The sequence below is a fragment of the Eleutherodactylus coqui genome, chromosome 1 (assembly GCF_035609145.1).
Source record: "Eleutherodactylus coqui strain aEleCoq1 chromosome 1, aEleCoq1.hap1, whole genome shotgun sequence".
Lineage (NCBI taxonomy): Eukaryota > Metazoa > Chordata > Amphibia > Anura > Eleutherodactylidae > Eleutherodactylus > Eleutherodactylus coqui.
In genome coordinates, this window is record NC_089837.1 from 477,206,161 (window position 1) to 477,223,661 (window position 17,501).

The following is a 17,501-nucleotide window of genomic DNA, read 5'->3' on the forward strand; positions in this document are numbered from 1 at the left end:
GATAATATAACGTCGTCTGCTCTGAAGGATATAACATGTAGCTGGAAGTTTCATGCTTACTCCTAGTCACCATAGTCTGTTCTTGGATTTTACAGTTGGAAGCGTGAAGTTAGGATAAAGAAAGGCAGCCACCGGTGGCAAGGAGAGACCTGGTACTACGCCCCCTGTGGGAAAAGAATGAAACAGTTCCCGGAGGTTATAAAGGTAATGCTGCCTTGATTTATGATGGGGTTACAGTCTGTACTTCCAGGGGAGTCCTTTCAGTCTTGCAAATCATTACTACTGTATAGAAAGCCTTCATTACTCTGAAGACTTTGCACATTGTGGTTGTTGGTCACATCATGTCTCGTCTGGACTACATTGTGTAATACCTTTTTCACCTTCTCTGTTCTGTTTTAGTATCTCTCTAAATACTCCGGTCGTCATGTCAGAAGAGAACACTTCAGCTTTAGCCCAAGAATGCCGGTCGGAGACTTTTATGAAGAGCGTCACACCTCAGAGGTGAGTCCGGTTCCACTCTTATATTACTTACTCAATTGAATTGATTAAGCACTTTTGATGGCTTACCTAATTCAAATAAAACAACTGTAACTGATAACCATTAGAGATGAGCGAGTATACTCGCTAAGGTACATTACTCGAGCGAGTAGGGCCTTAACCGAGTATCTCCCCGCTCGTCTCTAAAGATTTGTGGAGCGGCGGGGGAGAGCGGGGAGGAACGGAGGGGAGATCTCTCTCTCTCACTCCCCCCCGCTACCCGCCGCTCCCCGCCGCAACTCACCTGTCACCCGCGCCGGCCCCCGAATCTCTAGAGACGAGCGGGGAGATACTCGGCTAAGGCACTACTCGCTTGAGTAATGTGCTTTAGCAAGTATACTCGCTCATCTCTAATAACCATATTTCAGCCACTTATTCTCATTGACATCTAATGTACATCAGATATGTCAATGGAAGTCCGGTCTAGCTGTCTAGTCTGGTCAAATCTCCTCTTCCGTTATCTAGGGCACAAAATGGGTACTATTGAACTCCGAGGAAATTCCCTCCCGCATTTTGGCCATCACAGGGAAGAGGGGACGTCCTCGTAATATGGAGAAGGCTAAAGCAAAGGAGAATAGGGTGAAGCGAGGAAGAGGCCGTCCTCCAAAAGTCAAGATGATTGATCTGCTGAGCAAACCTGATGCTAAACTCTTGAGGAAGCTAGAAAATCAAGGTACGGAGCCCTAATGGAACTGAAATAATTCTTAATAGTTGTTTTTGGTTTTACATTTATGGACAGAAAATGTATATCAAGTAAAAAACAAAAATTAAGTATTACGACTCCCATATATTTGTGGCGGTTTTCGTTTAACCCCTTCATGACATGGCCTATTTTGGCGTTGAGGACCAAGCGATTTTTTGGTATTTTTCCATCTCCATTTTTCAAAAGCCATAACTTTTTTATTTTTCCGTGGACGCGGCCGTATGAGGGCTTGTTTTTTGCGTGGCGAACTGTAGTTTTTATCGATGCCAATTTTGGGTACATAGACTATATTGTAAATTTATTTTATTTTTTTTTAATGATAGCAGACAGAGAAAACGCATCAATTCTGCCATAGATTTTTTTATTTTTTTTTTACACCGTTAATCATGCAGCATAAATGAGACTTTCCATTTTTTCTGCAGACCGGTACGGTTACAACGATACCAAAATTCTAACATTTTTTTTAGGTTTTCCCACTTTTCTGCAATAAAAACCCTTTTTTTTGGAAATCTTTTTTCTATTCTAAATTGCTGCATTCAAAGTCACGTAACTTTTTTATTTTTTGATGTACGGCACTCTATGAGGGCTTATTTTTTGCGAGACGAGCTGTAGATTTTATTGGTACCATTTTAGCGTACATACGACTTTTTTGATCACTTTTATTGCGTTTTTAGTGAGGCAAAATGCTAAAAATGAGCATTTTGCCTCAGTTTTTTAGCTTTTTTTTTAGCGTTTTTTTCGGTGCACAATCAAAAGCATGTGCACCTTATTGTACGCATCGTTACGGACGCGACAATACCAAATATGTGGGGTTTTATTTATTTTTTACCTTTTTTTATGCTAATCTGAGAAATAGCATAAAAAAATGGTTTTTTTACTCTTTTTTTTTTTACATTTTTTTTAATTCATTTTTTAAATCTTTCTTTTTTTCACACTGTTTGTGTCCCTCTGAGGGACTTTAACCACTGCCCTGATGATCGCTGGTATAAGGCATGGCAGAGCTACTGCTCTCCCATGCCTTATCGCTCATACAGCGATCTCAGGCATAGGCAATTCAGGACGCCAGTGTCTGGCGTCCTGTTGCCATGGTGACAGGCCGGGCTCTCGCGATGACATCGCGAGTTCCGGCCGGAGACACAGAGGGAGCCGCGCTCCCGCTGTGAACTCTTCCCCTGCCGCGATCTACTTAGATCGCGGCAGGGAAGGGGTTAAAAGTGGCGGGCGCATCTCTGATGCCCCCCCGCTGCTGCAGCGAGACGCCGGCTGTGACTGACAGCCGGCTCCCGCTGCGGGATAGCGCTGGATCATATGTGATCCCGCGCTATCTGCAGGACGTAAGTTTACGCCCTGTTGCGGGAAGTACCCCGCTCCCAGGACGTAAACTTACGCCCTGCAGCGGGAATGGGTTAATCTGAGCCATTATATTCATTTCAATGTGGTCCCTGAAGATGGCCAAGTGCTAAAAATCAAATATCTCCTACAGTTTCATTGAAATGAATGGAGTGGTTCTCGAGATCGGTGGTAGTCTGAGCAGTTGCACAGTCACCAATCTGAAAGCTATACCCTGGCCTATGAATAGGGAATAACTTTCAAACTTGGCACATCCCCTTGAAGCTAAACGGCAGAAAAATGGCGCAGTGTTTGGTGCCAGTTCGTAGCTCCATTTTCTCACTTTCAGCCAAAATGCACCATATTTATTAATAGATGTGCGCCTTTAAATATATTTGTTCCAAACCTTTCCAATGTTGTTGCATTTACTTTTTTTTTTTTTTAACCCTTTCCAATCCAATTTGTATCCTGGTTTTCCTTGCGGGCTTACTCTTTTTCTACCGTTATAAAACGGCGCTATCTGCTGGCTAAAGCCAGTACTGCATGAGGTGACACGTTGGATAGGCTCCGACAGCAGAGAGGCTGGCAATATACAGTAAGAGAACCCCGATGGACGTCTTCCAACATCGGAGCTGTACAGCCTTAAATCGTAATGTCTTTAGACGTCAGACAGTGGATTGGAAAGGGTTAAGACCCGCACGTCAGACACCAGCAATAATAAACGCAGGCCGATGTATGCATTACCCAAGTTAACTCATTTCAATCTGCTTCTTTCTCCCATGTAGATATCCTTAGTGATGTTGAAAAAGTGCAGCTTAGTAAGTTAAGGAAGAAAATGAGGCGGAAGGTGAGTTTTTATATGAAATAATAGGTTTCTAAAAATTCCCTGTGAATGGGTATTGTAAAACATAACCAGGATGTGGGGGGGGGGAGCTTGTAATGAAAAAAACATAATCCAAATTCAAAACGTGAAAGGCAAACCTCACTGAATATATAAATAACGTCTCTATAATTGCCACATTTTCCGCATTTGCATTTAGGGAACTAATGTCTATACAAGGCCGGTTTCAAACTTGGCGTACCAGTTGTTGAATTTCTGTTGTGGAATCTGCAACGAAGTACGGCAACTAAGACCAATGTCCACGGGCGGATGTGATTTGTGGAAGAAACGATTAAAAAACACAACTCAGCCAACAAAAAAACAAACCCCCAGACAGCTATGTTGACAGAAAAAGAAGAGTTGGGACTTTTTGAAAGTGGGGAAGAAAAAGCAAGAAAAAGAAAAAAATAAGGGGCCCGCATCACTAAGGCCTCATGTCCACTCGAAAAATACAATCCGCGCAGAATCCACGGCGGATTTGCTTTAAATGTTTTTTTTTTGCATGCAGATATCTGCACACATTGCTATCAATGTGATAGTAATGTTGCCGATCCGCGCGGAATCTCTCCCATGGTGTACCGCGGTTTTCTCCCATGGTGCACCGCGGGTCTTCTCCCATGGTGCACCATGGGCTCTGTGCGGTCCATTGCCGATTCCAGCCTCCTGATTGGCTGGAATCGGCACACGTGACGGGGCGGAGCTACGCAATGACGCATAGAAGGGGGCGGGGCCAGAACGCCGCTCGTGCCCGGACCGACCAGAAGGGAGAAGACCCTTCTGCGCAAGCGCGTCTAATCGGGCGATTAGACGCTGAAATTAGACGGAGCCATGGAGACGGGGATGCCAGCAACGGAGTGGGTAAGTGAATAACTTCTGTTTGGCTCATATTTAATGCACGATGTATATTACAAAGTGCATTAATATGGCCATACAGCAGTGCTTAACCCCACTTGCTTTCGCGGGACAACCCCTTTAATGGACCGCGGATTGCCAATGATTCCCTATGGGCAAAATCCGCAGCGGAAATCCGCAATTCCATTTAGCTAGTGAACATGAGGCCTAAGGCTTGAGTCCACACAGGTCTGATTTCCAGCGATCAGCAGTGGAGTGCCTGCCTCTGAACCGGCACCATTTGAAACGGGTTTCATCGCGAATTCCTTTGCGAAATTCACCAGCTCATTGAGAAGAGGTTAATTCCGCAGCGGAAACGGCGACATAATTGACACGTTCCGGATTTGAATTGCGCGCCGCAAGTCAGCTTCCACACATATTTTGTGCAGGTTATTTCCACATCTTGTGGACGGGATTTTCCGAATCTCGTCCGCTTTGCTGCTACTGTAAATGCAGCAGAATGTCTGTGCGGAGGGAAATTCTACGACAATTCCGCTCCGTGTGAACCCAGCCTCAGGTTTTACGGAGTGTAAGGAATGTAATCGGATGATGATTCCATTTACAGTCAGACCTTCTTTTCCTATCATCTTTGTTTAACACAATATTTGTGTCTTTATTTTTAAGGCAAGAAGCCAAGAAGCTAAACAGGAGGCAGCAAAGAAGCTGAAAGTAAGTGTGTAGCAGCGCTTGCTGCATTATTATACTGCATTAGTAAAATATATGCTACGTGGTATATATTCTGTAGTGACCACAGTTCTTAACTGCAAGTGTTTTACTTAATCTTGTTAATAACTCATCCTCCCTACGTGCTTTTGATAGCTAAGAGAAAAAAAAGAAAAGGAAAAAGAAGAAATGGAGCAAAAGTTAAGGGAGGCCGAGAAGATGGAAATGAAGAAGAAAGCAAAGAGAAAGCTGAAGGAGAAAGTAACAAAACCCCCTGTTCCAAAGCCAGACAGGAAGCAGCTTGCACAACAGCGACGCCTGGAAGAACGCAAACGACAGCAGTTTATGTTGGAAGAGCTGAAGAAACCCACTGAAGATATGTGTTTGCCTGATCATCAGGTGCGTGACCCTCCTAGAAGTATAAAGGCTTCTCTACAGTATTACTGCCATAGAAAAATAGCCATGGGGGAAATTTACTAACTCCAGCATCTCCAACATCGTGCTTAGTATGCTTTTACCGGTGCATGATGCTCTTAGTACATGAAAAAGTGCATTGCCTTTTCATGTATTAGGCGCATCCCAGCCGCTCCATTTGCTTTCTCAGAAATCTAAGCCAGATCCGACCTGGTGTACATTTCTGGCATAATTTAAGACCGTTTCTGGTGTAAATTATACATATCTCTGTTGGTTCAGGCAGCCACGCCCCTCCCAACAAACGCAAAAAGAAGAAAAGTCACAATTTTTTGCGCAAAAAATTGCGACCTTTTTTATGCCAGAAGCTGGCGTAAAAAGTGTCATAAACATGCTCCATGGTTCCTTAAACTGCCTGATTCAATCTAAAACACTTTACTACTTTACGTCCGTCCCTCAAAAACTTTTGAATAGGTGTTTTGCATGCAAACACTATTTAAAGTCGTTTCCTAATACTCCTAATGAAACTAAATTCATTCTGCAGCCTTAGCTGCCTGTCCACGGGCTTTACGGTGTCCCACGGCAGATCTCCGCCACAGGAGCCGCCACCCGGGAGCAGGAGCCTGCAGGCGGATCTCTGCGGTCAGCCTATCTAACAGATAGACTGACCGTGGAGAATTGCGGCAGTTTTCCGCCAGCGAGTGGAGAATCGCTATGATTCTTCGCTTGCAGACAAGGGGGGCTGCGCTTTCCATAGCAACGCTATGGGAAGCGTGCACTGCATTCCCTGCGGCCGGATTAATGACCCGGGGAACGCAATGGGCTGGACGGGCAGCCTTAGGAATCTTATGGCTTGACTTCTGTCTGCACCATCCCAGGCTAGGTTTTAGATTTATACCTAAACGATTGCTAACAATCTTAAAGGGGTTGTCCCGCGCCGAAACGGGTTTTTTTTTTTTTTCAACCCCCCCCCCCCCCCCCCCCCCCCCCCCCCCCGTTCGGCGCGAGACAACCCCGATGCAGGGACCTAAAGAAAGCTTACCGGAGCGCTTACCTTAATCCCCGCGCTCCGGTGACTTCTATACTTACCGGTGAAGATGGCCGCCGGGATCCTGTTCCTCCGTGGACCGCAGCTCTTCTGTGCGGTCCATTGCCGATTCCAGCCTCCTGATTGGCTGGAATCGGCACGTGACGGGGCGGAGCTACACGGAGCTACACGGAGCCCCATAGAGAACAGGAGAAGACCTGGACTGCGCAAGCGCGGCTAATTTGGCCATCGGAGGGCGAAAATTAGTCGGCTCCATGGGAACGAGGACGCTAGCAACGGAGCAGGTAAGTATAAAACTTTTTATAACTTCTGTATGGCTCATAATTATTGCACAATGTACATTACAAAGTGCATTAATATGGCCATACAGAAGTGTATAGACCCACTTGCTGCCGCGGGACAACCCCTTTAATGCTTAGGATTCATTGCCTAACAGCTACAGTCTTATTACTGGGGTTGTCAGGCAGCATGTCCATATTAACCAGCCCATCATACATTATACTCTGATTATTTGGGTCCTCGCTGAACAAGACTTCAACTACACCATTCTAATTCTTAGTTCCATATTTATTTTGAAATTTTTAGAAAATTTTAAAATGCTGTTGAATGGAGGCCTTTTAAGATCAGTTACTTAACCTCCCTAAAAAGTTGGGGGATTGGTGAAACCTTCATGTTTGTTAACTTTTCGCTTTTGTTCCAGCCATTACCAGACCTCACCCATGTCCCAGGAGTAGTGTTGCCTGGTAGTGCCTTCTATCATTGCTTAACGACGGTGGAGTTTCTACAGACTTATGGAAAAGTGTTTGGATTGGATGAAACGAAGGATGTACCCAGCCTTTTCACTCTCCAGGAGGGACTCTTCAATATGGGCGACAGTTTAGGGGAGATACAAGACTTGCTAGTGAAACTTTTGAGGGTTGCGTTGTTTGACCCTGGGCTTCCAGCTTACTGCCAGGTAACCACACGGCTTTAGAAATCATTGCTTCGTTGTATCCATCTTCTTGGAATCAGTGTTAATGTCTTTTATCTACAGTCTTTGAAAATCCTAGGAGAAAAAGTTTCAGAACTCAGTTTAAACCGCGAGAATGTGTCCGAAGTCCTCCGCATCTTCCTGGAGGCCTACGGCGGGGACATTGAGCTCTGTGATAGCCTCCGCACCCATCCGTTTCAGGCACATCCGCCCCACGTCAAAGCCGCTGCCCTTGCGTTTCTTATTAATGAACTTAACGCCAGCACTCTGATTATCAGGTAAGGCTGATTCTGGCATTCTATAGCGTTAGATTTTAAGATTGCATTGAAATCCATAATTCCACCAACAATGGTTTAGATTCTCATGTTTTATTATTTGTTTTATATAAACCGCTCATAAAAAGGAAATGTTTGCTTATTTCTGCAGTGAAATCGATAAAACTCTTGAGAACATGTCGAATTATAGGAAGAACAAGTGGATAATTGAGGGCAAAATTCGCAGGTAACACCACCAAAGCTGGCGGGTTATTTATCCGATATTTCAGTTTTTTTTACATTTTGATTGCATGCTACTTTCCATCGCTGAATGTATGTAAACTTGGTGATGTGTGATATTAGCAATCCAAGCCGTTTTACAGTTATTCTGATTTGCAAGTCTTAGGGCTCGATCACATGAGTATACTTGAGCCACGCATGCAGTTTTTGCTCATGTAATAGGCAGTAAATGGATCTGATTTCAATGTGTTTGTTCACATGAGCGTGTTTTTTCACACTAGCGTGAAAAAATAGACAGCATGGCCTATCTTGGTGAATATTACACGCCGTAGAAGCCTTTTTAGGGTATTGTGCCCTCATGTATTTATACATAGTTATTTGGTTGCCCCTTAGCCGTCTTTTTTTCCAGGGTAAATAATCCCAATTTTGATAACATCTCTGGGTATTCCAGTCCCCTCATTCCATGTATTAGTTTAGTTGCCCTTCTTCGAACCCCCTCAAGCACTGCAACATCTTTCCTGAGTAACAGAGTCCAGAATTGTACGCAGTATTCCATGTGGGGCCTGACAAGTGCCTTATATAGTGGGAGGATAATGTTCTCGTCCTTTGCCCCTATACCTTTTTTAATGCACCCCAAGACTTTATTTGCTTTTGCAGCAGCTGACTGGCATTAGTTACTCCAGTTAAATCTACAATCCAACTATTATGCGGCACAGTGTCAAATGCTTTAGAGAAGTCCAGATATACGATATCAATAGCCTCTCCCAGGTCCAGCCTAGAGCTTACTTCATCGTAGAAGCTGATCAGATTGGTCTGACATGATCGACCCTTCATGAACCCATGCTGGTGAGGAGTTATTTCGTTGTTCTCCTTTTACTGTTAATATAATTGAAGAATAGTTCCGGGTTGTTTTTGCTCTCATTGGCGATCAGTCTTTCTGCCTCCTCCTTAGCAATTTTGATATTTTCTTTGCATATTTTGTTTTTTTCCCTGTACGATTTTAGCGCTTCTTCGCTGCCTTCTTGCTTTAGTAGTTTGAACGCTTTCTTTTTTTCGTTTATTGCCCCTCTTACCGTCTTGTCGAGCCACATTGGTTTCCTTTTACTTGAAGTTCTTTTTTATTTTTAAAGGGAATGAACTGCTCACATGAGGTGATTAGGATCCTTTTAAACTTCTCCCATTTGTCCTCTGTACTGATATTTTTGAGGATATTGTCCCAATTAATGTTACCGATAGTAGTTCTAAGCTGATCAAATTTTGCTTTACTAAAGTTTAGTTTATTTGTCGCTCCCTGATAAGGCTTCTTATTGAATGCCAGCTGGAAGATGATTATATTGTGGTCACTGTTCCCCAAGTGCCCCTCAACCTGTACCCCCGTTATTCGGTCCGGTTTGTTAGTACTAAGTCCAGAATGGCCCTCCCTTTCGTTGGTTCCTGCACAAGTTGGATAAGGTAGTTATCTTTAATTGTTCTCAAGAACTTATCACCCTTGTGAGAATTGCAGGTCTCGTTATCCCATATTATATCCTGATAATTAAAGTCTCCCATGAAAATTACTTTGCTGCGGTTTGATACCTCTTCTATCTGCCTTAATAGTAAGATTTCCGTTTCTTCTGAATAGGTGGCCTATAGAAAACCCCTATCGGGATTTTGTTATTTTTTTCTCCCTGTATTTCTACCCATAGAGATTCCACGTGTTCATCTTCTGCCCCTATATCCTCCCGTAGTCTCTGCATTTAGTACGATTTAATGTACAAATACACCCCTTCCCCCTTTCTGGTTTCCGCGGTCTCTTCTGAAGAGATTGTAACCTTGTAAATTCACCACACAATCGCACTTATCATCAAGCCATGTTTCCGTTATTCCAACTATGTCATAGTTTTCATCAGTCATTCTTGCTTCAAGCTCACCCACTTTACCGATCAGACTTCTTGCATTCGTGGTCATACAATTTATACGGTTGTTTTTGTTCTTTAAATTCATTTTGTTACTAATGGTACTATTGGCCGATCTGTCAGTTCTAACTGTACTAACCCCACCCCCTGCTCGGCCCCCATGCCCATTACTTAGACCCAGGTTGCTACCTACACTGGCTACCCTCTTGTTTCTCTTTTTGCCCTCCCTCCCCCAGTCCCTAGTTTAAACACTCCTCCAGCCTTCTAGCCATCTTCTCCCCCAGCACAGCTGCACCCTGCCCATTAAGATGCAGCCAATCCCTATGGTAGAGCCTGTAGCCGACAGCAAAGGCAGCCCAGTTCTCCAGAAACCCAAATCTCTCCTTCTTGCACCAACTCCAGGGCCACTTGTTTACCTCCCTAAGATCCTGCTGCCTTTCTAGTGTGGCTTTAGGTGCAGGCAGTATTTCCGAGAAAACTACCCTGGAGGTCCTCGCCCTGAGCTTGGACTCTAAGTCCCAGAAATCATTTTTGAGGGCCCTCCATTGACTTCTAATTTGTTCATTATTGCCAACATGCACCATGACCGCTGGATCCTCACCAGCCCCTCCCAGTAATCTGTCAATCCGATATGTGTCGAACTCGAGCGCCAGGAAGACAACACACCGTTCGACCATCCTGGTCTTTATGGCATATTGCCCTTTCTGTCTCCCTTATAATTAAGTCCCCCACTACTAGGACCTGTCTAGCCTGCCCTGCGCTCCCCGTCCCCATCTCACTGGAGCAGTCAGCTCCCTGGCGTTCAGAGGGCATGTCATGCTGCAGCAGTGCTGGCTCTGTATTGGCATCCCCCTCATCTGCCAACTTTGCCGACTTGTTGGGTTGTGCCAGTTCAGGACAAGCCTTCCTGTTTTGCTGGTCCTATTGCCTTGATTGCTGTATAACCTACGATCATTCTCACTTAGCTGACGCTGTACTTTGTTGTGGTTGGAAAAAGAGCAAAGATTTATTATGTTCAACCTGTTTCCTGTAGCTTGTCGCCATAAAACACGAGGATGCAGAACAACCCCAGTGCAGCTTCTATCTATATGGTTGAAAAAATGTGTTCCGTTTCCTCCTGCTCTATAGTGATATCCCATTTCTCACACCGTATATAACGTACTGGCATTATATCATAATATCCTTACAGGTTAAAGTTTGCATTAGGAAAGAAGACGGGACGACAAGAGCCTGAAGCCAACGGTGTAGAGGAGTGTCGGACAAGACGCAGCGCACGTAACAATGAGGAGAACGAAGATGCTGCGGGCGAGGAAGCTGCTTTACTGAAACCAGCGGAGGAAGAAGAGGTAAAACGCCGACAATGAATATTCATCAAGGCTTCTTCATCAACCCATCCAATCTGTATCATAAATATATATTCTGGGAAACATAAAAACGTTTTTCCTTCTCCAGCCACGAAGACTGATAGATATCAGCTGAATACCCACATCTCCTCATCCTTGTTAGATTGAAAGTTTTTCACAAGCAATGAAATATAACAAAAAATGACTTTAAAACATTAAAAACACAAAAACGGTCACTGTAGATAAAGTTATTTATCGAAATGTAAGTGCACTTATTGGCAGCAATCTGCATAGTAGTCCCACACGGTAACATATGGATACTGTTATGTGCAGGAGGGGAGAACAATCACATAATAATGCTACAAATGAGGTACATTATAGGAGCAGGTTTATAACATTTAAGAATGATAAGATATTATATATAGATTAATATCAGAAATTCCGACCTCGGAGGGATGGAAGGCTGAGTCCACCTTGAGTCTACTACCTGAACCATGCGGGGATTGAGCCTGCAACCTTCAGGTCGCGAGTGAGCGCTTAGGACTGCATACTGCTGCCTTAACACTGTGCCACACGAGAATACACTAGACAGGATGAGAAGTCAGCAACCCTGTTTTTTAGGCTGCATCCGCACGGTCTACATAATCTCGCTACAATGTGGTTTCCAATGGGTTCTTTCACATGACTGATGTTTTGTAGTGAGATTTTGTAGCCCGTGCGGATGCAGCCTAATTAAGGTCTCTTTTACACTGGCTACAAAATCATAAGATTTTGTAGCAATGCGAAAGTACTACAAAACGCATGTATGTGAAGCTCATGGTTTCCAATGGGTTCTTTTACATGAGCAATATTTTGCAGCCTGAAAAAACCCATTGGAATCCATGGGCTTCACATACATCCGTTTTGTAGTGATGCTACATTGCTACAAAATCTTGTGATTTTGTATCCCCTTTGAAAAAGGCCGTAACCACAAACAAGTAGTGAGCGATTTAAAAAAAAATTAAAAAAAAATTGTTTATTTACACTGAAGGATTATCTCTCAAATTCGTTTGTTTGAACAAATTTTGAGCTATAATCGTTACATGTTAAATGGGCATTAACCGCTACTACATCAGTACATTACAGCACCTTCAGTCAAGTTTCAGTCAAGGAGACCTGCCAGCTGTTTCTACTCAGACCTGTAATAGTGGTAGCAATGCTCCAAAGACAATGTTATACCCAGATCTGCTTCCCATTGAGAGTATATAGGGGAGCTTGGAAACCCCCTATATACCATTCAGCACATGGAGGGGGAAATATACAAATGAACTCCATGAGACTCCCATCTAGTTTGGGAGACAGATTTGAGAGGGAATCGGAAGGACTGGTGTTTTCCTCGTTCCTCTGAAGGTGGCTTACAGTAATTTTTAAAAGTATGATCTTGAGAACTATTTATCATGAAGTCTAAAATGGTAAGTTTATGGAGTGCCACCGTGGAAATCAGATGATATCTTTCCATGATGGGTTAGAAGACAATGTGATGAGCATTGAGGGATTTGATTGAACCATATATATGGCCATAATAGGATTAAATAAAAAGTGTCACAGTGTTTTAGATTAGTAGAGAGAAGGACTGACATCCAGATTAGTGTTGGCCATGTAAGTGGAATAGATAATGATGCTTCCATAGACTCGAGGTCATAATATCATTGAACATTGAGGAGATCTGGTCCAGGAACAGTGGGGGCACCAGGTCTCCGAACTAACATCAATTCTAAGGCTTCTTTCTCACGGGCTACAAAATCTCACTACTAAATCATCACTACAAAACGCATGTATGTGAAGCTCATGGTTTCCCATGGGTTCTTTCACATGAGAAATGTTTTGTAGCCTGGAAGAACCCATTGGAAACCATGAGCTTCACATAAATGCTTTCTGTAGCGAGATTTTGTAACCCGTGTGAAAGAGGCCTAAAGGCCCATTTACACTTAACGATTATCACTCAAAATTCATTTAAGTGACCGAAAAGGAGCGATAATCGTTGCATGTAAACGCGGGCATCGTGCAGTTTTCACTTGAACAATGATTTTACGGTGAACTTAAAATCCATCATTCAGCTAGTGAGAGATAAAGTATCTTTCAATAGAAGCTCGCTGTTATCTCCACGGGAGTTGGCAGATAACATTGTAATCTTCCAGCAACTGCCAGTAGAGCAATGCCGCTGTCTGCACAGCTGAGTGTACACTGGGCTCTGCAAACAGCTCCTGGAGGCCCTTTTACATACAAATGAAGATAATAAAGTGTTAATGGACATGAACACTTTATGCAAATAGATTGCAAAATCTTTCAGTCATTTGAGAGATTATCTTTCAGAGTCAATGGGCCTTTGCACAATAAAATACTCAGGTCTTTATCTGTGGACTAAAGCTCATCCTACTGCTGTTGTCTTTTTCCATGCAAATTAATCACACCATATCACTGCTATTTTGTGTGTGTGTGTGTGTGTGTGTGTGTGTGTGTGTGTGTGTGTGTGTGTGTGTGTGTGTGTGTATATATATATATATATATATATATATATATATATATATATATATATATATATATTATATAATATTGTGTGTGTGTGTGTACACACATGTATATAATGTGTGTTTCTTCAGGTAGTTTGTTTTTTTTCTTACTGAGAGCATTAACACTCTATAGACTATTTTCATATTTTTGTATTGCAGGAAGAAGTTTCCTCTAATGTGAATACTTTGGATCTAGAAAGACAGATAGAGAAACTCACTAAGGTAACTTATACAATGCATCAATGAAAATGTTGGTGTCCCATGTGAACATGTTTTACTGTAGTCTCTATAAAAAAGATTCCCAGCAGTAAACATGTATGTAACTATTTGATGTCTCTTGATTACTTGCAGTAACCAGAAAACATTATGAGGTGTATACATAAGCTACATATTTGAATAGATAAGTCACAGTATGCTACTTTAACCCCTTAACGACCGCCGATACGCCTTTTGACGGTCTGTATCGGCGGCCTATGTATGAAGAGAGATCGCAGGGTGACCTCTCTTCATACAGCACTTGCACCAGCTGTTTATTACAACTGACACCCGCGGGCAATAGCTGCAATCGGCCTATTGCGGCTATTAACCGTTTAAATGCCCCGAACGGCTCCCCGCATGAGATCACAGGGAGCTGTGCGGGTGTCATGGCAGCCGGGGTCCTTCTGAAAGGCCCCAGGGCTGCCTTAGCAGAATGCCTATTAAGCTTTCCCCGTGGGATGGCTTGATAGATTCTGTCAAAGTGCAGTATGATGTAATGCTATAGCATTACATCATACTGCAGGAGCGATCAAAGCATCACTAGTTGTGGTCCTCCAGGGGTGCAAAAAGAAAGTACAAACAAGATCAATAAAGTTTTATTAATTGTAAGAGACAAAAAAAAGGAATAAAAGTTTAAATAACCCTTCTTTTGCCATTTCTATACTAAAAAAAAATCTAAATCATAAAGCAAAAATACATATTTGGCATCGCCGCGTCCATAAAAGTCCGATCTATCAAAGTAACGCATTATTTACCCCGTACGGTAAACGTCGTCCGAAAAAAAAACCTAAAGAACACCAGAAATGCACTTTTTCAGTTACCCTGTCTCCCAGAAAAAATGCAATACAAAGTGATCAAAAAGTTGTATGTATTCTGAAATGGTACCAAAGAAAACAACAGGACATCCCGCAGAAAATGAGCCCTCACAACTATGTCGGAGGAAAAGTAAAACAGTTATTGGGCGCAGAAGTAAAAGTAGTACAGCAAAAAAAAAAAGAAACTATGCAAGTTTGGTGGCGTAGTAAACTTTATTCTATGGATCAGGACGATATCATGTAATTTTGTTGCAGTTTGTGCGCCGTAGAAACAAGAAGCACTGAAAGATGGTGGACTGTCGTTTTTTTTTTTCATTTTACTCCACTTAGAACTTTAAAAACGTTTTTCGGTACATTATATGGTACATTAGATAGCACCATTGAAAAATACAACTCGTCCCGCAAAAAACAAGCCCTTATACAGCGACGTCAATGGAGAAATAAAGGGGTTTTGTGTTCTTAAAAGGGGGGGAGGAAAAAACGAAAATGGGGGAAAAAAGTGCAGCGTCATTAAGGGGTTAAAATCCTCTAACAGAGACCTGTCAGAATGTATCTTCCCTACTTTATAAACTTTGTATGTGTCCCAAGATAATGGCAGAGAAGCTGCTTCTCTGGATAGACACCTTATTGTCTGTGGTCACGTGGTTATTCACTAACTTCAGTCCTGAGCCGCCACGTACTGTGTTTCTAGTGAAGTGGATTCTGACACGTGATACAATATAATTAGGAGACCCTTCCCTCTAATAGTACAATACGATTCCTTAGAACCCTTTTTTTTTGCTCTACATATAGTGCTGTTATGTTGATTTCTCATCCGTGTCATTGGGGGACACAACACAATGTCTTCTGTGTCCTCCAACGAATGTGACGAAAAAGCGATTTTATGATAAGTAACAAAAATCCTGTTTTTAAAGGTACCCTGTGTTTGGCTGCAGGGCTTTTAGCATTAATTTCTAAGTTCTAGTGTTCCTTTAAATGCCTTTTGAATGTATTTCCCAATGTTTTCATTTTACTTTCTTGGTTTACAGCGCCAAATGTTTCTGAGAAAGAAAATCATTAGCTGCTCTCAAAGGCTTCGCTGTATGTCTCTGGGTCAGGATCGGTACCGCAGATTCTACTGGATGCTTCCACACATAGGCGGTATCTTTGTAGAGGGATTGACAGACAACTCTGGTGAGTATACATGGACAACCCTGCATCAGAACGGGCGCTATATAATACTACATTTCCTATGGATATGGAGAAACCACTGCAGTCGTCCCCCCCCCCCCCACACACACACACACTTTTCAGCACTTTGTAGGCTCGTTTACACGCAAAGACAATCTTTCAAACGATTAAAAGATTGACAGCTTTAGCAGTCATTTTGAATAAAGTATTAATGGGCGCTAATGCCCATTAGCACTTTAGCAGCTTCATTTGTATGCAAATAAGCCTCCATGAGCTGTTTGCAGAACTCAGCAGGTGGTCTGAACGATGCAATCAGCTCCTTTTTGTTCTTGCCAACATGAATACAATGTAATCAGCTGCTCCCCTGCAGAACACAGGGTGCGGTCTGTGTTATCTACTATCCAGCGGAACAATGGATTTTAAGCTCGCCTTAAAATCATCATTCAGCAGAAGAGTAAACGATGGTAGCATTTACACAGAACAATTATCACTCATATGCCATCGTTTTAATGAATTTTGAGCGATAATCGCTGCATGTAAATTAGTAGTGTGAGAGATGCCACCAGATTCTGATTGATGAATATTCTCTTCCAGGTAAGACTGCAGATACTCCACAGATTGAACTTTCAAACTCCTCTGAGGTGAAGAACGAAGAGGAAGAAGGTACAGAGGACAAAAACTACTGTTCACTTAGTCGTTCACGAGGTCGACCGCGGAAGGCAGAGCACTGTAAATACTGTCAGTGTCCGGGGGCTCAGCAAGCACCACTGAATGGCCTTTTGCAGGCAAATCTGCATCCTGAAAGCCAGCAAGGTCTCTATCAGACAACAGTGCTGTCATGGCTGACGCATTGTCAAACTTCTATCATGAACAGTGCGGTGTTGACTCCTGAGAGTAGTCCTCCTCATACTGAGGGAACGTCTACATTTGACATTGGGCCCTGTCCTGGGGCGACCGACACTGATGAGAAGGATAACAGGTTGTTCAACTCACTCCTTAGGACTCCTTGCACTGAAAATTCCCAAAAGCCCAATTCACAGTCTCTACTTTCTTCATCATCTCTCACTGCAACTACACAGCCAATACAGGTAAGTCTAGAATTATGGATGGAGGTTGGTACTTTTTTTTTTCTTTTACCCAAAGTGTGCTAACATGAAGATTTATGGTCATCGGAACAAGACTAGTCGGGGTCAGTATTTCAAAAAGAGTGAACCTTGTAGAATTATTTCATGCAACAGTGTTGAGCTTATACAGAGAATGGTGTGATTAACCCCTTCCCGCTCCAGGGCGGAAGTTTACGTCTTGGGGATAGCGTGGGATCACATATGATCCCGCGCTATCCCACAGCAGGAGCCGGCTGTCAGTCACAGCCGGCATCCCGCTGCGTCCCCCTACTTAGATCGCGGCAGGGAAAGCGTTCACAGAGAGAGCGTGGCCCCGGCCCTGCCATTCCTTATCACAGCGATCATCAGGGCAGTGTTGTAAGTCCCCCAGGGGGACACAAATGTTGTTAAAAAAAAAAAAAAAGATTAAAAAAACGTTAAA

At 43.1% G+C, this 17,501-nt stretch overlaps 1 protein-coding gene across 1 annotated transcript in view; it reads left to right on the forward strand.

The window, feature by feature from the left end:
* The window catches only part of BAZ2A (bromodomain adjacent to zinc finger domain 2A), a 65,751-nt gene that overhangs the window by 26,852 nt on the left and 21,398 nt on the right, over positions 1–17,501 (forward strand). The window contains exons 8-20 of the mRNA XM_066584771.1: positions 96–204; positions 400–501; positions 1,003–1,210; positions 3,355–3,416; positions 4,965–5,009; positions 5,160–5,402; positions 7,163–7,417; positions 7,496–7,710; positions 7,859–7,933; positions 11,011–11,167; positions 13,873–13,935; positions 15,815–15,959; positions 16,551–17,044. Coding sequence (XP_066440868.1) covers positions 96–204; positions 400–501; positions 1,003–1,210; positions 3,355–3,416; positions 4,965–5,009; positions 5,160–5,402; positions 7,163–7,417; positions 7,496–7,710; positions 7,859–7,933; positions 11,011–11,167; positions 13,873–13,935; positions 15,815–15,959; positions 16,551–17,044 — 2,173 coding nt within the window. The remainder of the gene's footprint in view (positions 1–95; positions 205–399; positions 502–1,002; positions 1,211–3,354; positions 3,417–4,964; positions 5,010–5,159; positions 5,403–7,162; positions 7,418–7,495; positions 7,711–7,858; positions 7,934–11,010; positions 11,168–13,872; positions 13,936–15,814; positions 15,960–16,550; positions 17,045–17,501) is intronic.